General features: G+C 33.0%; 1 protein-coding gene across 5 annotated transcripts in view; it reads left to right on the forward strand.

Annotated features, from left to right (window-relative positions):
- Positions 1 to 22,887, forward strand: part of LOC124359078 (intersectin-1) — a 131,505-nt gene that overhangs the window by 63,044 nt on the left and 45,574 nt on the right. Inside the window, exons 12-21 of one of the 5 annotated variants that reach the window (XM_046811502.1) lie at positions 4,610 to 4,803; positions 6,490 to 6,615; positions 9,724 to 9,832; positions 12,371 to 12,456; positions 13,239 to 13,393; positions 14,642 to 14,864; positions 16,500 to 16,629; positions 16,746 to 16,915; positions 18,661 to 18,732; positions 18,937 to 18,987. In XM_046811502.1, coding sequence (XP_046667458.1) covers positions 4,610 to 4,803; positions 6,490 to 6,615; positions 9,724 to 9,832; positions 12,371 to 12,456; positions 13,239 to 13,393; positions 14,642 to 14,864; positions 16,500 to 16,629; positions 16,746 to 16,915; positions 18,661 to 18,732; positions 18,937 to 18,987 — 1,316 coding nt within the window. Of the gene's footprint in view, positions 1 to 4,609; positions 4,804 to 6,489; positions 6,616 to 7,385; positions 9,489 to 9,723; positions 9,833 to 12,370; positions 12,457 to 13,238; positions 13,394 to 14,641; positions 14,865 to 16,499; positions 16,630 to 16,745; positions 16,916 to 18,660; positions 18,733 to 18,936; positions 18,988 to 22,887 lie in introns of those variants that run through there. The other 4 variants (XM_046811498.1, XM_046811501.1, XM_046811499.1 and 1 more) reach the window with 4 other exon arrangements.

Below are 22,887 nucleotides of genomic sequence, written 5' to 3' on the forward strand. Positions count from 1 at the left end.
TTATGTCCAGTAACTTTGTGTAAGGTTTTGTAGCTCTATTTTAAATATTTTGAAAAATATTCAACCAACCCGGGACTTTTTGGACACCCTGTATAATTAAGAGAAGACAGCTTACTATCTATGGCTCAAATAAATTTAGTAGAATAGTGAAACAAGTACTGTTATGATTTGTTAACTATAACTTAAATGAAAATTCATATTTTTTCCTATAGAATCTGCAAGCATTGTTTCTTTTTAAACCCTAGTTGAGGTTTGCATTCATATCAAGTTTTGAATTCAGTAGTTCTGATATTGAGTAGTAATATTTCATTTGTCCTGTAGAAAAAACTAATCAAGTTGTGATTTCCTTTATGCAGCACTAATTTTTTCTGCATTTTAGCACAACACTGTCATATTGATTCTCACTTCCAACATTCTATCTTCTTAATAACCGGATTCTGATTTTTTGTATCACAGAATGAAGTAAAGTGCCTGGAAAATTCCTGTTTCTTTAACAATAACCAGAAGTCGCACATAGTGAGATTGTGTTAATAAGGAGGGTGGTCCATGATTTTGATGCATTTTCAGCCAAAAACTCCATTTTTTTCAGCAATGTGATAAGAGGCATTGTGATGTTGCAAAAATAACCCTTAATTTTCAAGTCTCTAAGAACTTTCAGCAAGGATTGTTCAGTGTACAAATTTGATATGACAAACAATTATGGGCTTGAAAGTATTGAAGTGTCTTTTTTAAGTTCTCATTTGTCTGATAGGTAACAAGTTGTCAAAATAAGCGACCAGAGGTATAATGATATTAAGGGGATAACAAGAGGTGTTCCCCAGGGCACTGTCCTGAGCCCCTTCCTGTTCGTGGTTTTTCATTAATGACCTCCAAAAATTCCTACCCAACAAGTTTGTCCTTTATGTTGACAATACTACCTTGATGTGTTCTAGTAAACTTCCTCTGGTTTATTGCAAATGGTATAAGAGTTAATGAGAGTAAGTCAGAAGATATAATTTTTAGCCTAGGTGCCAACTCTGTGAATAAGTCTGTCAAGTTACTAGGTCTCCATGTTGACTCTAAGCTCACCTGGAGAACTCGTCTATCTAGAATTATCTTTTTAATTAAAAAACTTAAACTTTGTGCCAATCCCAATTTAGTTTGAAGGTTTGTTGTGGGTATTGTGGTGCCCACTCCGGGGTAGGTGTTGTGGTGCTAAAGAGGTTTTCCTCTGCCAGAAGAAGGTTGTACTTACAATTTTTATTCTTAGTTATTGTGATACTTGTAAGTACGAGGGCTGTTTTTTAAGTAAGGGCCGTTTTTTTTTGTTTTTTTTTTTTTTTTTTTAAATAAACAACAATTCTTTTTTTCAAAATACATTTATTTTCAGAATCTACATACTTTTTTATTTTTCTACATAGTTGCCTTGTTTGTTAAGGCACTTATCATATCTTAAAACTAAGTTTTGAAATCCCTCTTCAAAGAAATTTGCCGCCTGCTCTGACAACCAGGAGTTCACGGCCGTCTTGACTTCTTCGTCGTCATTGTAGCGCTTCCCGCCAAGATGATTTTTCAAGTACCGAAAAAGGTGGAAATCGCTCGGAGCAAGGTCGGGTCTGTATGGCGGATGATTCAAAACTTCCCAGCCAAAAGAGTCGATCATTTCCTGTGTCCGAGCAGCGGTGTGAGGCCTTGCATTGTTGTGAAGGAGCAGAATTCCCTTTGTTAGCATGCCGCGTCTTTTGTTCTGAATGGCGCGTCGGAGACTGGCCAGGGTTGCGCAGTAGGCTTCTGAGTTAATCATCATTCCTCGCGGCATAAAGTCCACTAGCAAAACACCGCGCCTGTCCCAGAACACAGTTGCCATAACTTTGCGCCGCGACAGCGTTTGCTTGGCTTTGACTTTGACTGGAGATGTTGTGTGCCGCCATTCCATGGACTGTTGCTTTGATTCAGGAGTGATATGGGATACCCATGTTTCATCTCCTGTGACAATTCGACTCAACATGTCGTCTCCTTCCTCGTCGTAGCGGGTCAAGAAAGTCAAAGAACTGCTTAATCTCTTTTTTTTGTGATCCTCAGTGAGGAGTTTGGGTACCCATCTTGAGCACAATTTTTTAAAGTTTAGGTTTTCTGACACAATTTTGTACAGTACTGACCTGGACACTTCCATAGAGAGAGTGGGTATTGTGAACCGTCGGTCCTCATGAATTTTTGCGTCAACTGCAGTAACCAAATCTCCCGTGATCACAGATGGCCGGCCTGAGCGATCTTCATCGTGGACATTTTCGCGGCCATCTTTAAATTCTCTGACCCATTTCCGCACTTTACCTTCACTCATTGCCTTGGCACCATACACCTCACAAAGCTGACGGTGAATGTCAGCAGCCGACATGTTTCTTGCAGTCAAAAATCGTATCACTGACTGAATCTCACACGCGGCGGGTGATTCGATAATCTTAAACATTTTAAAGATCCACAGTAATGCATACAGGTTGCATTACAGAGCTGCAACTGACATGAAGTTGTTCACTAGGAATGCACGCTCGTTACGGCAGGAACGCGAACTACTACCGTGTACGGGAGAACGGCCCTTACTTAAAAAACAGGAGTTCCACAAGGATCAGTCCTAGGCCCTGTACTGTTTATCTTATTTACCAATGACATGCCTCATCTCTTAAATGCCTACTGTTCTACTTTAATGTACGCCGACGATACTACTCTTCTGCTCACTGGGAGCTCTGCAGAAGAGCTAGCAATTGACTCATATACTGCACTAAATATGGCATACCAGTACTGCCACTCAAATGACCTAGTAGTCAATATGACCAAGACCAAACAACTAGCATTCGGTAGAAGACGAGATGAAATTGCAGCCCTACCAGAAGTTGACATGCAACCCAAGGCAACATTTCTTGGCGTAACAATTGACGAAACTCTTTCATGGACTCAGCATGTTGACAACCTTTGCAGGAAACTAAACACCAGCCTCTTTGTTATCAAAAGAATTTACCACATTAGTGATTTAATCACTGCAAAGACAACTTATTATGCCCTTTTTGAATCACATCTGAGGTACAGCATTGCTATATGGGGAGGCACCACAGTCACTAACCTACAGAGACTTCTCCTGATACAGAAGAAAGTAATAAGAACTCTTAAAGGCCTAGGACCCAAGGAAAGCTGTCGTGAAGGTTTCAAGGATCTTCGCATCTTGACAGTTGTGGCCCTCTACATCCAGGAAGTGATTATGTTTGCCGACATGAATGAACTCCCTCGGGGAACAGATGTACACCAGTACAACACTCGACATGCTGACAACTACATCCTGCCAGCACACCATCTATCACTGTAAGGGAGGAAGCCATCGTACATGGGACGCAAGCTCTACAACCTGCTGCCAACCGAGATAAAGGCTCAGAAGGGCAAGAAACTGAAGATGGCACTGAATAGATGGCTGGTGACCAGACCATTCTACACGCTGGAAGAATATCTACAAGACACATGACCATCTTAGACATCAAGACTGCTCAATTCAACTTATTTATTTTGTAAATTTTAAACTTTAACATTGTATTATTGACGCCAATACATTTCTCTATGAAATTTTGTAAATAAAGAGATTTTGACTTTGACTACTTAAAAAAACAGCCCTCGTAATACAGAGTGTTTATAAATAAAGATCAGAGTTTTAACACTTTGTAGTTTTGTATTACATAAAATGTAAAATTCATATATCAAATCAAAAAGTAACTCAGACAGTTTTGTTTGTTGTTACCTGTGCACATGCGGACACAATTTTTCCTCTGCCATCCATTAGAAAGTGCTAGTAGCAAAAGTGGTGACTTGTGAACTGAAGGCTTTTTGTGTTCTGCAGTTTGTAAAGAAAAAATCTGTAGTAACTGTGCAAAGCGTTCTGTATAAAGTTCGGTTGTGATTCTCCAAGTGATAATAACATTGTTAGATGGCATAATCAGTTTGAAGATACTGGCTACTTTTGCAAAGGAAAGAATATGAGATGCCAATAAAATATTCTTCATTCTTGATTCACTCCAGCTTAATAGGACTCACCAGTCCCATACTCCTTAACAAAGCAGTATATTACTTACTGATCTATGTTTCTTGACCATTGTGGGGGATGGCTCATCTTCAAAAATCCAATTAATTAGCAAGGGTGTCTGTCAGTTGTCCAGTTACAAGATCAACCTATGATCTCAACAACAAAAATGCTCTGCAACAAAGAATAATTTTTCTTTTAATATTTCTTAACTCAAATCAGCCTGTCTAGTATTCCACTTCATTTTGCCACTTCGAACATTAGAAACAGTTAACACACGATGCCTAGGTGTCCTATATTTACAAAACAGTAGGATAATGTGGATTTATGTAATTTTGTCAAATTTAACTTTTGTTATAAAATGAAGATTTATGTCATTTGAATGTCTGCATTATACAGACATTAGTGGTTTTAGCCAAAATTCTGATGTCCATACTGTTTCAACATTGTCCTTAAAACAGTTCACTGTGCCGAAGTGCTTGTGATTGTCACAATGGGAAGAGTTGTTATGTGTGGTTAAAATGTTACAATAAAGACTGCCTACATATTTTACACTAATGGAATCTGTTTCAGCTCTAAAAGCTAAGCTAAAGGAGCATAATGCAAGGCTTGTAGCTGTTAGCCAGGAAAAGGCCAGGTTGGAGGCCAAGAACAAGCTAAACATGGCAGCTGATGCTGCAAGCCAAGAGCATGCCAAAATCGCATTTAACAATAAACAGATCACCTTGAAACAGCTGCGAGATAAGCTACAAGACATGGAAAAGCAGGTTAGTAGTGTAACACCAACCGTCGTAATGTTGTATGAGACTGATTGGCTGTAGTTGTATCTGATGGTATTGTGATTGTGGAATATTGATGATGAATGTTACAACGAAATATAACTTTCACTGTAGTATAGGGGTAAGGCTGTGTGGCATTATTTGTGAGGTCACAGGTTCAATTTCTGGTGAAGTCATTGATAATTTTAAAATCGGTTTGGGAAATTTGGCATTAAAAATATCTACTGTAATCAATTGGTGTAACTAACCCTAGAACAGAACATACTCAGTGACTAGGTGTTATTGATTTAAATTACTTGCCAAAAAAACAATCTAACAGTTAGGGACCAGTTTTATTTGTGTATGGAACTGAATGATGCAAGAAAGGAAACATTTATAATGAGTATACATGATTTATGTATTATTATAAAAGTCACTTCAGTTATGTCAAGTAAATTATAAAAAAAATTCACCATTGATACATAACAATTCTGTTGACATTGAAGTGCCTCTATAAATATTTAGTTCAAGTTTTACTCCTATTGTGTAGTGGAGTTGTTCTTGATTTGGTATTCACTTATTCATATTATATTGTGCCTTTTTAAAGTGGCTAACAACAATCTCTAGAACAAGTTTTAACCTGAACCTCAGCCTTTCCCAACCTTTATTATGTTGGTTTCTCAAAATGCAGGGTGTTAGTTGTTTTGGCTATAATACAAGACATTTCAATGCAAGCCTGAGTTGTCAAGCGGTGTTGCCAGCTGTAATGGAAGAATAACTAGTAATCAGAATCAGAATCTGTTTTTTAACATAAACATTGAGAACAGTTATGCGTCAGAATATAAATGGTAATAATACATGATTGTCATGTATGGTTGATCGAGTTTTAGTGTAAAGTCTGGCTGACCTCTTCAGTGAATTCTTAAACAGTGTAGATAGGATGTTTTAATAACCACGAATTGAGTTTCCTCTTCATCGCCTTTCCAGTTAGTTGTTTGAAGGACACTGAGAGCTGATTGTAAAGTCGTGCTCCCATTTTTGAGGGTTTCTTGTCATGAAGGGCAGTTTGATGTCTGATTGGCGATAATCGATTGAATTCAACACTCGAACAATCATTATTGCTTATCTTTACCTCTCATCCATCTTCCGATTTAAATTAACACATGTTAACAATACGACACAGAACGTGAGCAAAAAGTAATAATACAATAAAAATAAGCAGAATAATAAACCTCTGAAGAACAAAATGGATGTAAACAACCGGAACGTAGCAAGACATTGTTGCATCGCCTCATATCGAGAATCAGCTGATATGACAATTTAGTAACATCGCAAGGTCAGGGGTAAAGTGGGGTGCGATAACTGCCCAAACGACCAGACTTGTAATGATGTGTCTCATACTATAGTAGTGTTAGTATGGTTGGTTAGTTATCAAATTAAATGCATAGTTATTTTGGTGATATGATTCTATTCTTGGGTATCGTCTGAAGTCAAATGTAAACTATGAGAGCGCGAACCATTCATTATATTAATTATGATAACATTTTGGCAACAACTGGGATAAGTGGTCATCACTAGTAGATCCATTATCTCTCATCTGTATGGATTTTGTGAAGAAAGTGTAATGCTAATATTAAGATGTAACCTTAGTTTGATTTAATTTATATGAAATATAATCTGTTATTCTTTCCCTAGATTGAAGTGAAAATGGAAGACATAGAGAACAATAATTCACAATTGGGTGAAATGAAGCAGCAGCTGGTTACTCTTATTAAAGACTGTGAAGATTTGTATGGCACCTACAATGAAAAAAGGAATAAGGTAATGTATCTATAAATGCAAATTTAATGTAATAATAGTTCTCTTGCAAGTGTAGTAAAAGGTGGTAATTAAAGGAGCAAGGATAAGCTGGATGTAGTTTAATTACAGTTAAAGTTTTAATGTTATTTATCACTACCTAATATTTCATAAAACTGAGGACACATTTGTAAACTTGTTTTCTTAGTCTCTCTTCATATAACCTTCAATGCCTACACACATGTACACATATATATATATATATTTTTTTTTTAAATATAAACTAATAATGATGTCACAACTTACAGCTTTGTAGTTCTGCATTTATATTCTTGTTTGATCATATCTTTAACCTGACGATAGAAAAGATCTTATATCCAAATGAGAATTTTGTGGCAGACATTTTTTGAATTTGATGCAGACATTTTTAGATTGCACTACTTACTACCCTAGGACTTTTGCTTTGAATTGTAATCAATTAGACTCTTCTGGTATTGTTCTTATTTAGATTGATCAAATTTTAAATGTTGTGGTATAAAGTGGCATGCACCTTTAGCGAACTTGATGTTGATTATATAGAAATTAAGCTTCATGAAAATGTTCAAGTCTATAAGCCAGTTTGTTCTCAGGATATTGTGCAGAGCTATAAATAATAAATATGTATTTTATTGATTAATATATTTGTAGCCTTTGTATAATAAAAATAACTCATCTTCTATAATTGCTTCAAGCCTTTCTTAAAATACAAGGTAAAAATTAATAAATAATCAGTCTTTGATCAATTCATTAACTATGTATTGACCCTTCAGTAATCATGTGGAAAATTTTGTATCAAAACCTTTAACATATTCTTCTCTAAATACATGCTACAATCTATGCTTACAATTATATATTAATTTGTGTACTATTCCTCATAGGCTGCCTATCTAGTGGAAGGACAATCAATAAAAGAGTTATGATTGTTTGGTTCTAGGCCAATCTACAGACTTTAATTTTTATGATGGTTTTAATTTATTTCATCGAATATTCAAGACTTGGGGACTGCCTTGAAAAGGTGACAGCATACTGTTATCTTGAAAGATAGTGGGTTCAGATAAGTAAAGATACTGTTTGGATTTCCACTGACTTTATCAAACGGTAATGTGCAATGCTGTCAGTTTAGAAAGCAATTTTTGTAGTCGATTGTTTATATTTGTGAGGTTTTATTAGTATTTGATGTGATCTCTAGAGACTATTGTAGTATATTGAACTAAAAAATATTCTTGTGATCCATTGCTACTGTGTCATCTCGTATTAAATTAAACATTTGTTTTGTGTATATAGCAGTATCCTTTTTGCTACAAAAAACTGTAGACAAGTTGCTAAGTTGATAATAACACTTTGAAATGTCCGACAGTTGTTTCATCTGTGGAGAAGAAATTGTTGACCCTGAGAGCTCAGTGAGATGCAAAGGGCCATGCAATCAGTTATATCACACTTCTTGTGTTAATCCTGAGACTGGTGAAACTTCAGGAAAACTTGATGAGAATCAAAAGAGAAATTGGAAATGTGATGAGTGTTTGATGAATATTCCAATTTTCAGTATTTCAAATAATATTAAAAATGTAGATTGTGGTACACATTCTGGAGTGAGTAATAGTAATCAAGAATCTATGCTTCCTAGTGGTTCAAGTACTTTAATTGGTGGAAAACGTAAAACATTTCTCTCAAGTATTTTAAAAAGTGAGGAAAAAGAAGAAAATTTGTCCTCTAATAATTTAAGCATTGTGATGTATGGAAAGCCTGAAACTTCTCTCCCTACTATTTTAAAGACATTCGATAATCAAAAACATATGTCCCCCAATGATGCAAGCATTGTGGTTGGTGGAGAACTTAAAGCTTTGTTAGGTAATGTTGTAAAGACTATTGAAAACGAAGAACCTTTCTCCTTAAATGGTTCAATAGCTGAGGTTGAGGAAAAACCTGGAGTTTCCACAAAACTTTCATTATCCAGTAACTCAAACATTACAATTGACGATAAACAAAACCCTGAAACTTCCATTTCATTATATGGAAATGATAATAAAAAATCATTTAACCTAAATTCCTTCAATTTCTCTGTTTGGAAGGAAATTCTTAAAAGTGAGTTTAGTAATTTTGATTACAATAAGCTCTTTGCTTTGTACGATCCTTTTCTAATAACTAGTGAAACCATTAATAATGAAACTATGCATGAAATATCAACCCATACTTCAATTTGTGAAGATTTAAAAGAGCATCATTTTTCAAATGAATCAAGTCATGACAATACCAATGACGAAGAAGTTTTATCTTCTAATTTGAATGTTTTAAAACATGAAGTTATCAATGGCGATAAAGAAAATCTTTTTGAAATCAAAGATGTGTGGAAATATATTCATTCCCTGAACAATTCTGTGCAAGAATTAAAGGAGCTTCTAATGCAAGTGAAAATGGATTTGGATTGTTTGAAAGTAAAAGTGGAGCACATTTTGGTGACTCATATGAAGGAAAATCAATTTTATGAAGAACAACAACAGATAGAGCAATCTTGGAAGCTTCAGCAGTACTTAAAGAGAAACAAAGTTGAAATAAATTTGAGTGAAAGTGAGGATGTAAATGATAAAGTGAGAGTTGTTGAAATTAGTAATGAACATTTGAATGAAACTGATAATGATGTAGCTATGGATATAATTGGTGAAGTGTTTAATGGCAGTTCAAGAATAAAGGGTAGTGTACAAAATTCATTATCAGTTGAAGATTGTACATTCCAAACAATACCCATATACAAAAGACCATCTACTATAGAAAGACTCCCCCCAGAAAACTTAGAAGAGTACTTAATTTCTTTTATCCAGTGGTACTGTGAAAACCAAACTCCGTTGGATAATAACACTTTGGTAATTTTAAATACATTATAACAAAAATCACTGATTATAGTTTTAAAATATATATTTATTTAGTTGAATTATTTTGCGTTTATGGCCATTTTAATACATTTAAATCATTTTTAATAAAATCATATTTTTGAAAATTTAAGGATCTATAATAAAAATGCAATGGTCAGGTTTTTTTGTAAAATTACTTTTACCAGTACAGTATTAAATTAATATTTATGAAACTTTAATTTTACAGGTTCTAGAAATGAAGGGCAGCAAAGCTAAAGAAATCTCTGGATGGGGAGACGATGCTTGGAACACTGCCACATCCGCCTGGCCTGAAGATAATTTCACAACCCAAACTGGTAGGTTTATTTTATATATAATATTTGAAAATATACAATTTCTTGACCTTTTCCTGACAATTAGTGAATAATCAGTTTTGTGAGATCCCTCAACAAGTTGAAAAATCATTAACAATCTTCTGAATAGTACACAAGAAAAGAGAATATGTGTTGCCAGAACACTGGGAATGAGTTCGTATTCAGACTGGAAAGAATTAAAGCCATTATAGGGATAAAACTCTGGACCTCAAAATCTCTATCTTTCTTTAGTTAACTTTTTAGTCCGATATATTTGTTTAAAGCACAAATATTTTTTGAAGTTGTTTTGCAATCAGTCTCACCATCATTAATAAAGTGATCTTTGACAGGACTTTGTTCTGTTCTTATTTGATTCTGAATATCGTTTTTCATATACAATGCTTAGTTTATGTATGCATTCAGAATAAGCCAACTGTTAGAAGTGTTTAAGAGATAGTGTTAGTCATAGATATTATATGTTGACCTATTATTGAATTTTGCAGTAATGGAAATTGCATATGCAATCTTTGGTACAGCATTCACAGCATAAATTTATGTAAATTAGAGAGGATTCAGAAGCTCTATGTTTTTAATTAATTTGAACATTTTCACATTTTTCGAGATGGAAAAACTATCCTCCTATCTACTCTACTTAACACTTTGAGTGCTGGCCCGAAATAACATGTAACTCTGTAGAATGCTGGGCGTTTTTGGTGGCTTTCAAAAATTTATTAAAAAAAAAGTATTTAAGGTATATAAGCAAAAATACTTACATGCCTTAATTCAGCTTACTTTCGTCTTTCTTTTAACGTGAGATTGTTGGTGTTATTTTCAAAAACTACACATAAAAAATGTTTTTGAAAAACATATTTTTTTAAAACAAAATTATTTTTTTAGACAGTTTTTTTACCTAACAAACTAAACTAAGCATATATACAATTATTTACAATGACCCATTTACAAATATAAACTATCCTTTGAATAATACAAATCATATTTTTATATTTTGTAGTTTTTTGACAAAAAAACTATGCCGACATATTGATGCGTCGGCATTACTTTCGCCGTCAGTACCGTGTTCAGCATCTGTAACATAATAATATACTATGTAAAATATGAAAATATTTTCATTTTATTCATATGAATAGAATATTAGTGGAATAAAGTTAATTTATTATAATATGAATTATAGTTTGATTCACGAAAAGAATAACATAACCAAACTTTTAGTCTGATGTTTATGTGATAAATAGACTTATTCTTACCTGAAATATGTGTCTCATCTTCTTCCATGAAATCAGGATCAATGTCAGAATCGTCAAAAATACTATCAACACTAATAAAACTATCTTCATCTAATACATCACTGATCGCAACGTCGTTCAAGCTGCGAGAAGCCATGATTACGACATCGACTGCCGGCTGCAACGAACGTCACGTCAGCAGCACGTAAACAAAGCGACCGAAGTTGCTTTGTCATCAAGCTCATTCAATACATCTGACGCTTTCTAGCGGTGAATTGTGTTACTAAAAACCCAAATAGCATTGTAGAGTAGGCAAAACCCGTTTAAATACGGACAATGTAATATAATACCAATTGAAATGACAACCACGTAAAACTACGGGATTAGCATTCTTCGGAAGTTTCGCCGTTCCGTAAAATTACGGGATTAGCACTCTAAGTGTTAAACAATGACTTAAGCATAAGAACAAAGACATCAGATACAACTTTTATAATAAGAGCATTAATAACATAAACCTGACAGGTTGAACGAATGTTTATGTTCTTGATTGCTTACTGAACAACATCAACTGATACTGGAGAAATATTAATGTTTAATTTATACATGTTCAGTGTTTAAGGTTACTCGTACAACTATTCTTAATCAAACCATTGATGTGTATAAGTGAAGTATCCTCCAAACTTTAAACAGATCCAAGTATCTTTAGTGAAAAATCCATTATCAATACAGTTGCAAGTGAGGGAGAATCGAAACATTAACAAGCCTTTCAGTAACCACGCTAGGATGACCACTGCAATCTTCATCGTCAACATTGGTTAAGCCATTTTTACTCATCATCCAATACACCAATGCTTTAATCTGCTTTCATTCATTAATTCATTCCTATAGAAGCCACAAAATTAATGATGAATTTAAGTCAGTTGAAGTATTTTACCAATAAAAACTAATCACTCTATACATTTAACAAGTGGTGGGATTTTCAAAAGCAAATTTCAACTAGTCTCAGTGAGAAGAATAGTAGAGATTCAGAGTGCTCTCTACCACAGCTCAAAGAATACTCTGAATGTAGGAAGATTTCTACCCCAAGATAGAGGCTGTCGACCCCACTGCTGAGCTAGTCTCTAACATATGTTACATTCTGGACAAAACTTTTAGTCATAGTAAATTTTTAAAAACAGGAAAATATTGAATTAAGTTATTTTTTGGCTTTCTTTCCTATACTGGTTTTTAAAAACAATTTCAATATTGATATAAGATTCCGTATTTTATAAAATTTTCAAACTATTCTTTTTTCCAGATGGCTACAAGAGGTATAGAGCTTTATACGAATTCGTTGCTCGGAATGGAGATGAACTTTCCTTTCAACCTGGTGATATTATTATGGTTAGTCGGATGTTTCTATCTAGTGATAAATACTATGCTATCCAACATATATTGCTTTAATTAGTGTGAGACTAAAAATGTTATTTTTTCCATTAAGTTTTTTTATTTTAGGTGTAGTACAACAAATATGTTATAAATAATAACTGAAAATCCATTCCACTTAAATATACAGTATGACTGTTGATGTGTTAAAAATATTGGGGTTGTACAACTTAGTAGTAGTAATACAATAACTTAAATATTATTCATATACATTTTTAACCCAATTCTTTTGAAGTAATATTTTTTACTTCATAAATAGATTTTAGTATGTATGTCCAATTAAAGTTGTATTATACTGTAATACTGTATATGCATGTATTATTCTTGTAACCAAATTTTTAAAATCTGTATAATATTTAAGAATGAAAAAAACGCTGCGGTTCTTTCTAGCCTTTGCCAGCTTCAAACCTAAACTTGAAGGTGGATAAATAATTTTTTTTGTTAAAGTATTAATATGTTATCTTAAGTTTTCCAATTCACACTGTGTTAAAACATAGAAAAAACCGCTATTCTTGAGATACATTGTACTCACTGAGGAGAGCCGTCATCAGTCCAGAGGTGTTAAATTGAAAGTTCAAGCATACGATTTGTTTCATTAATTACTTTGGCTGCAAGAGGGTAAATCCTATAGCCTATGGGTATGAGTGGTGTGTTTCATGCATAAAGGATATAATAAAAACATTATATGGTACAAAGTCTGTCATGTCTATTGACTGACTAAAGCCTTGGAATTTTAACAGGTATCATTGACCCAGAATGCAGAGCCAGGCTGGCTGGCCGGGGAATTACGAGGAGCTTCGGGCTGGTTCCCTGAAGCCTATGTGGAGTGTATAGATCTGGACACTGGTGTCTCTCTCTACCCTGAGGCAGACACTGTACAGAAAACGCAACTTGAGTGAGTCTAGTCAGTGTTGTATAAACATTATATTTGGACTTTTGCAACTGGCAAACTGACTTAGAAGTTACTTCTGTTTTCTACTTCAAACTTATGTCAAACTATAAATATATTTCAACTAAAGGCTAGTCAGTGATCTTAGTTGGTTATAGTCAAAGTTTGGGTGGTTCGTGTGTTTTCATTGTTTATTACAAAAAGAAAATAATTTATAAATAAACAGAAATAAATGCAAAGAATTTGGTGAAGTGTTTATTAAGTAGAAACTCTTCATCTTGTTTTCTACTAAACAAGTCGTATGCTAACTAAGATACATGTAACTTAATGTGAAACACATAGGGTGGTGCTGAAAAAATGCATGATTTTTAATTGCTATTACTTGATGACGAGAAGTAATTGACCCTAGACAGTACAGCTTTTAGAAGTACTGGATCTGTGATGAAAAAGAAACCACCTGGTCTTCCCCATTCTGTTTGTACTCCGGAAAATAGAACCGGAGACCGAGTGAGAACAGCAGTTCTTGGTGGTCTGAAACGATCGGCTAGACAACAGGCTGAGCGTTGGGTATGTCACGTCGATCGCTTCACCACATCTCACATGATGATCTTAAGTTTCACCCGTAGAAGATAATGATCAGCAGCTTAGTGAAAGAAGATTTTGTGCAGTAAAGAGAGTTTTGTTGCGTAATGGACGAAATTTTTATGGAAGATGCAGATACTACAGTCTTTATGAGTGATGTAGCACATGTCATATTTACGTCAATGTTCAAAATTATCAGTATTGTGTGCTGGAGAACCCACATGAATCACATCAAACACCTCTTCACAGTATAAAAATAACAGTGTGGTGCTGCATTTCAAAGATGGGGATTTTTGGACTGTATTTTTTTGAAGAGGAAAGAACTGCATTTACTGTGACATCAGCATGTTACGTTAAATGTTAAACAACTTTCTTCGTCCAGAACTTGAAAGGTGTCAAGTGAACATGAGAGAAATAGTGTTTAAGCAGGACTGTGCCACAGCTTACACTGCGAGAGCATCCATGCAAGTGGTTTGACAAATTTTCCCAGGACTTTATGCTTGTTTTTTATTATTTTATCAAACTGTGTCATTTAATAGTGAAAAACATGCATTTCCTGTGCCCCACCCTATACAAGAAAAGTTCTTTACCTCTCAAATGATCAAAGTAATTTAATTTATGTGTGATTATCTTAGGCCGCCCGTTGTTAATTGTTGTAATGGTGCTTTGTAGGGAGATAGCAGAAGTGCCAGAGAATGTATCAGATAATGGGTCGGCAGTGGTAGAAGCAGCTATGGCCGAGCCTGTACCAGTCGTACCAGTCATGCCTTCCCTGGTCCTGGGTTTGGGAACTCCTGCCGACCTTACAGTGGTGGCCCTGTATCCTTTTCCAGCCTCACTGCCAGGTCAACTACCCTTCGGCAAAGGTGATATCATTCGGGTCACTGAGAATCAGGTAACAGCAGCGTTCTGGATTAAGAAAGACCATTTTAATATTAGGTTAAATACATTTAAAAAAAGCCAATATATAGACATCAAGTAATATTTTCTGCATTAAATTGTGTTGTGTATAATTATTTGAATGTTAAATAATAAGTTATATCTATCTACAAATAATATATTAATTAATTGGCTGAGCATTAGTGAAGCTCGTCATTCAAGGGACTGGAAAAGCTTTCTCTATAATGTCTTGTCTGTCTGCTGGACATGTCAAGAGTAAAATGAACCTGTTAAGTGGCATACAGTTTAGTGTACTCCTACCTTGTAGTTATCCACTGAATATAAAAATAAAATAGCAATCACAGACAAACAAATTTAGTTGTATAAGGTTTTAGTTAAGTTCAATATTATAACTTATCAAGTGTATATATTTCTGAGCTTATTTTATAAAAAATAAACATGTTATCTTCAGATGTGATAGTATAATCTGTGTTAGCTCATAAGAAAATTCTATTGCTACAATGAGGATAAAACATGAAAGTCAGAATTTTTTCCAGTATTTAGTAAAAGGTTGTTTACTTTGAACTTGAAATAATGTGAGAAATAAACTTGTTCAAGGTAATTTATATATATAAAATATATATGAGATGTTCAGTTAAAGGAATAATTACATAAGCTCACTGCCTAGCAATACAATCTAAACAAGTTCATTAACCTTCTTGGCACTCTATCCTAAGTCGATGATTTTCAGTCTCAACTACTTCATGACTTCATGGTTTTTGATGTGATATTAAGTTCATTGCATTTTGTAAAACTTCGCTACGGACGTAATTAAGCATTTTTATATTGTCCCTGTTTTATTCTGTTGTTTGTCATAATACTGTGCAAGAAGCATTCGTATGACAACACAACACATGTTGCACATGTAGTTCTGAGGTCTTGGGCTAAATGTCAGAACTTCCTTGGTAATCTGTCATGAGTTTTTGCACCTTTATGAATTCGCTGTGGTCGCACAGTGCAGGCATTGTTGTTGCATTTTCTGGAGTATTTTATGGTTTTATATTTTGTGTTTATTGTACCATCTGGAAATATCCTATGCAAAAATAGACAATTGGTTTAGTTTGTGTGATGATGGTACAGACACTGATAGTGAAAATGACTTAGTGAACAACATACAAAATTTTAAAGTCACTGAAAATAAATGTTGTGCATAAAAAGTTTATATCTAAACTCTAAAAACTTGTCCCTGTAAAAAACAGCAAACAAATTGAGTAAAACAAATAATATTATGTACAAAAACCAAACCGTTTAGGAAGTTATTTTGATCCTTGTTTGCTCAAAATATTTGAAATATCCCCATTCCCTTCAGGTTCATGCTTTAAAGTTTCGGCTGTATTGGATTATGAAATTTTTTCTTTTTTGAGAATGAAAGAAATATATCAAATGCTCTAAAACTGTTGAAGGTTACCTGTAACATTTAAAGAAAAAGTGGATAATCTTTATAAATTAAACTATTTGCAAGTTGCAGGAATATATTATCTTGTTTATTATGACTTCTAGTCATTAATTACATAACTTATATTAATTGACACATGTTAATTGATTAGAGAAATTACTCACAGTTTATTATGATTAGTTTTGAATTCCACAGGATATCTGGTGGTATGGGGAAAACAATGGACAAGAAGGCTGGTTTCCCAAGACTTATGTCAAACTTTCGACAGATAATGTCAACATCAACAACACAGTTGACACAGGAACATTGCCCCCCGACCAGCAAGGTAGGTAGAGGAGGATGTTGGATGTTTACCAGTCTGTCAACACTAGCAATTAAACATCATAAGAAAATTGTGGCTAGTCCTAATTAAAGAACTGTATATATTTGTAATGTTGACAGAGTATTATGTGGCGCTGTACCCGTACATGTCGGGCGAGACCGGGGATCTCAGTTTCAGCCAGGGAGAGGTGGTTTTAGTGATCAAGAAGGAAGGAGAGTGGTGGACAGGAGTGATAGCAGACAGAGCTGGAATATTCCCGTCAAATTATGTCCAGAAGGCTGACACTCAGGTAATCATTCTTTCCATAAAAAAAATGAAATAAGTATCGAAGGACCCAAAAAAATGTAACAATAGTCTTCCTTGAACAAGAGATCCCAAAAATAAACTGACAAACAAACACGATATTAAAAAGGATCTATTGGGTCAATAATATATTATAAAGTTGTTCGATTATGGATAAAACTATCAATACTATGTCGACATGGTGTGATAGTCTGGGCTCAAATTATTTTGAGTACATTTTTAAACATAAAATATATAAAGTTCCCAAAACGCTGTATATCTTTCTCTGGACATGTTGATTTTTCCTTTTAATTGATTTTTAATAAGTGATTGCTTGTCCAGATGGTTAATTTGACTTTATGTGGGTTATTTATCACATAAGTACATCCTTTTTACCTATACCGGTATAATAAAATTTTTTTCTTTTAGTAACTTATTAATTTAACTTACTGTTTGGTTTTATTTGCTGTTTAAAGTGTATTTTAAGTAAGAATATTTGATCAGTTTCGGGTGATTATTTTGTACTTTTAACAGGTTGAAAAGATTTATATTCTGTTTTATGCATGTTTACCTGATATAGAAGTAATTTTTTAATGTTTTGTATTATGTAATTTGATTAGATGATATAAAAAATATATTAATCACCACTAATAACATAAAATACAGTACAGCCTCATTTATGTTGGAGTCAGGGTTATCCAGACCAGTTGTACGAAGTGGAGGGAGTCTAATGTTTTAAGTTAAACCGTTTTTGTTGTAAAATCTCTACTTAATCTTATTTTATTTTGACTTTATTATTATTAATAATAATGCTTAAATCTCTGCTTAATTTGTTTTTATTTTGAGATTATTATTATTTATAATAATGCGTAATATATTGGAATAAATTAACACAAAAATTACAACAAGAGGATAATTGTAAATTTGGAAGATTGAAATGATTACCTTTAGACCGACAATAATATAAATATAGAAATTTTATCAGCAGCTTATTCTTTAGTGGTAATAGAGGGAATTTCAAACGATTATGAAAATTAAGAACCAGAAGATGTCATAACTCATTCTGATGCCACGGCACAGCTAGACAGGCTGATAGTTTATTTTAAGCAACAGTCTGACACTTTTACGGAAGAAATAATGCCCTTGGAACATCTTCATAATTAATTATACTTTCTGGAAGGAGTGTATGAAGTTTAACAAAGATGTTGAAGTTTTTTACGAAAAAGTAAAAAGAAATTATTATTATTTTTTTTTTTTCTATATAATAATTTCTGTACAGTGAAAAATTAAATTGATTCCCTTCTACTGTTATATTTGTGACAAACAAATGTTTCATTATAAATGTAATATGTTGTGTTTATATGAGTTCATCTGGATTTTTGTTTATCCATATCACTTCTGCTCCCAATTTATCTGGATAAACAGTGTTGTACTGCACTAATATTTTGTTTTGATAAATACTGTATTCTAAAGGTGGTGTTAACCTTTATTTATGGCAATTTTTTAAAATTGTATAGGTCTATTTGGAAATATTCGACTTGACTTCTAAACAATTAATTACTGTTAACTTTAATGTGTATTGCATTAATATAATTATTAATGCATATTTAAACTTTAAGTAGCCTTACCATTAAACAAATTTATTAATATTTGTCCTGTGATTTTTATTAATCAATTTTGTGAATAATTTAAAGTACAAAAGAAAACAAGGAAAACCACTTGTTGCTAAGCGTGAGTGTGTGCATGTTGCAGCCAGTTGTGCAACCTGCGATAGAAGAACCGGTTGTTGTTCCCCAACCGCAGAAAACTCAGCTAGAAACTCAGGTAACAACTTTAATACCTACTTGAATTGTTTTAGCTTTTATCTGCTGTAAATAACACATTATTAATCATGAATTGGGTTTCAGTCATAAAATAATTTTGTTCCTCATTCAGAATATAGATGTTAGCTAAAACAGAGTCTATCTTAGTTTTTTGTAGAATATTTGTTACTAGATAGATTTTTGTTCAACTTTTCTTTTTTTTCAGCCCCAAGTGGTGAGAGCAGTTACTCCAGATTTCTCAGCACTGTCTTCACAGGTATTCTATTTCATTATGATCAGATCAATCTATTTTTGTTCTTGTATGCTTTTCGTAAGAATTTTCATTGTGTTATTTATGTGGTACACCAGCCCAGTCTTTTAGTTTTGGCCAATATTGTTTTAATGATTTTTACAAGATAGTTTCTTAAAGTAAAATGTTGTTAAACAACTAATAGTGTTACATGCCGAGTATTTATGTTATAGTGATTAAACTCTGCTGGCTAAATGTAGCACCATTTACATCTAAATGCAGGTCTTGTGCCTGCAGTAAATTTTTTGTTCCCTTTTTCAGGCAATATAGATAAACTAATATTTACATGTTCAATACTTTGATTGCATTTAAACTACTGCCTCAATTATTTTCTGGCCTCATCTACCAATTAATTAATGAGTAAAGTGCTTTCTTTGTAAGGTACTCCTAATTTTTTTTAAATTTGTTAAATTAGTTTTTTTTTAATTTCTCAGGTAAATAATTTAGAAATCTTTTTCCCATATAATCAGTTTTCATTTCATAAAATGTCAAATTGTGTTTGTCAGTGATGATTTTGTTACATGTATTATAGTCATGCCGAGCTGTTGGAGATTTTGCAGAATTTCTTTCTACGAATTTTATTACTTCTGTCATATATGGTTGGGATTTTAAGCTCACAGAATAAATGTTTTACTGAATCGTGTCTCTGTAGCTTTAATATAATGCTAATTGCTTTCTTTTGCTTTTTAAATATTGTATCTAAATTTTGCTTTGATGTTGCACCATATATGCTAATCCCATATGCTAGATGTGAATGGATTAATGCATAATACATTTTTCACAAAGCATTTAAGTCACATAGCTTTGACATATGATGCAAGGCATAAATTCCAGATTATTTGGTTTAAAACATTCTGAAAATGTTTATTCCAAGATAAGTTTTCATCTATAGTTAGACCTAGAAATTTGGTATAGTTTTCTTGTGCTATAATATCATTGCCTACTATAATTAATGGTTCAAGTTTTTTTCTATTTTGTTTTGTGGAAAATGTTATACAGTTTGATTTACTTGAATTCAATAATAGATTATGATTATTTAAGAATTCTTTGATAACTGCTAAGTTGATATAAGCTGAAATCTCAATATCACCTGGAGATTTTCCCGTCACTATCATGTTAGTGTCATCTGCACATAAACAAATTTTGCAAATAGGGGGCCCAATACTGAGCCTTGTGGGATCAACTTGTGGGATGTTATATGATCACTATAGAACAGGATGTCAATAATTTGCCATTGTTATGTGTAAACAATAAAGAATAGATCAGCCAATAAAATGTTTGTATCCACACGATGGTCCTGAGATCCAAAACAAAAACAAGGCTGAATGTTTCTAGCCTGTTACCTGGTAGCACAGAAATTTCCAACTTACCTGCTGTCATATGCTGCTACAGTGTGTCTGTGCTGTGTAGTTTTGTCTTGTTTGTTTTGTTCCTGTCCTTAATGCTGGGGTATTAGCCATCAGGTATAGGGTCAATTTTTTGACATTCAGGTATAGCTTTGGTGTGTTCATTTCTGTTTTCATTGATTTGTTCATTCATGTGCATGCTTGACCCTATGGACACATCAAAAGTTTTTTCTTTTATATGTGATGGTAAATGTCTGTTAACTATTCATATTATCCATCAATGAGTTTTTATCAAAGGATTCTTGTGTTTTATTATAAGAAAATATTTGTAGCAGCTATGATTAAATTCAAAATGTACATAGTAAAATGTAGTTATATGTGAAATAAATGTAAATAATAATTAAAATTCTGGCGTAAAACATTAAATTAAGCAGGTAAACACTACCATATCATTTAGTATCATGTATATAATTTGAAGGACTGTTTTGACATATTTAATATTACAGCAAGAATATACTTTTACAGAAATTTACTCTGATAGCACTTAGCTACCAATCGGTGGAAGCTTAACCCATTGGAGACCAACTTCCAATATATCAGAAGTTTCGTAATAAATGTTTTTCATGTATTCAGTGTTCTAAAATTCGAATTTTTTTGAATAAAGTCTGAATAGATTACTAAACTAAAAATTACAATGGTTTTGTAAATGACTTTTCGTTTGTTTATTCTATGTCTGCTTACATATCAGTGTTGCCCATCTGCTTCCCCCCAGGTCAGACTACACGCCAGTCTCGGGAGTAAACAGACAGTTGCTAGGATGTGTTTACTTTGTAAATAGCGTTATTTACGCTGTGTTTCATTTGACTTATTTGAATAACAATGAGTGTGTTTTGATGATGATATACATTCTATTGAACTTGATAGACTTCTTAGAAGTGAGTTGGATGAGAGTAAGGATGGGGTCATTTCCTCAGCGGATGGCTTGTTTGTTGACGATTCTGATGGATATCCATCATGGAAACTCTAATCAAATTAACCCTCATCATCAACATCTGGTAGGTCTTTTCATGTCATTTTTTATTTTGTAAACAATTTGTTTCAGTGTATTGAATTGAGAATAGGCCAATCTGGAAAACATTTGGTTTAGTTCACATGAGTCCCCAGTTTTATCCATCTATTGTTGGAAAACCCTGTATTAGGGATTAGGTACAAAATGTATACAAATACATAATATTCCTAATTGAGAATTTTTTGAGAGCCATAATTTTTGTAGTGGTATATAGACATATTCACCGTTTGAATACTTTATGCCTCAACATTTTTTATCATTAGCCAGGAGTGGTTTGAAACTATTTTATTCAAAAATTTCAAATTTACAATACTTATAAGTATTGTATTGGTACTTAGGTGTTAAAAATTCATACTAATATATTTTTTTGCAAGTAAATAACATATACTCTAGTAGCCCATTTTATAATATACAATATTAAAAAACGGGTAAAGAATATGATTTGTAGTTCCTTAAATATAGCCATTTCCCTGAAATTATGCAAATCCCATAAAAATAGCTTGGTGTTTCTGGTTTACTTCTTCTAATGTAGACTGGTCCCCAAAGGGTTAAATAAAACTAATTACAGAGCTTATTTTTAATTTTTGCAAAGTAAAAGAGAAGATTCTAATATTTAGTCAATTCCAAAGAAAGAAATAAAATAGCTAATTAAAAACATTGTTTTGCTTTAGGCTTCAGAGAATACAAATTACACATTTCTTTGAATCTTCATTATACTAATCTTTGCAAAATAGTGTTTTTATGTATTTAAATTATTTTGTATTTATTGCAAACATAAAGTCTTTTCTACAGCAAGTATATGAATCTCAGTTAAGAAATTTAAAGTTTTATATATTCTATAGCCTTATGTAATTTTGACTTCTAAATTATATATTAAGACTATAATTATAGTTAGAGCAACATGTGAAACCACTCTAAAGGGTTAACAGTTGGAAATTCCTACAAAAAAATTTAACTTTTAAGAGACACTGTATCTAGAACTGAATGACCACCAACCATTTGACTTAAATGGCAGTAAGGGTCATATTTGTGGAGCCTAGGATCCCTCAGAACATTTTTGTATACCCAATAATACAAAAAAATATTGAGACTATAATATTGTAACATAATTTAACTTTTAACTCTATTTCAGGAATCTTCGCAGATAAAATATAATCAGTGGTTTAATATTTCATAATGAACAAGTTTTCACTATTAAATTTTGTGGTGATAGTCCACACACAGATCTAAGAAGTTGGCTGAATAAAATAAAATTTTCACAGTCTATTGTTCAACACCAACATTACCACTCGTACATTAATAATGCTCACTATGTAGATAAATGCATAGCAGCACCCAAGAGATCATTTCACACTCCTATTTAGCTATCTGGGATTGTCATATTTCTGCTTATAAGGATTATAAAATTAATAATTAATAAACTATTAAACTTTTAAAATTGAACTATACAGT

Source organism: Homalodisca vitripennis, chromosome 4, assembly GCF_021130785.1.
Source record: "Homalodisca vitripennis isolate AUS2020 chromosome 4, UT_GWSS_2.1, whole genome shotgun sequence".
NCBI lineage: Eukaryota > Metazoa > Arthropoda > Insecta > Hemiptera > Cicadellidae > Homalodisca > Homalodisca vitripennis.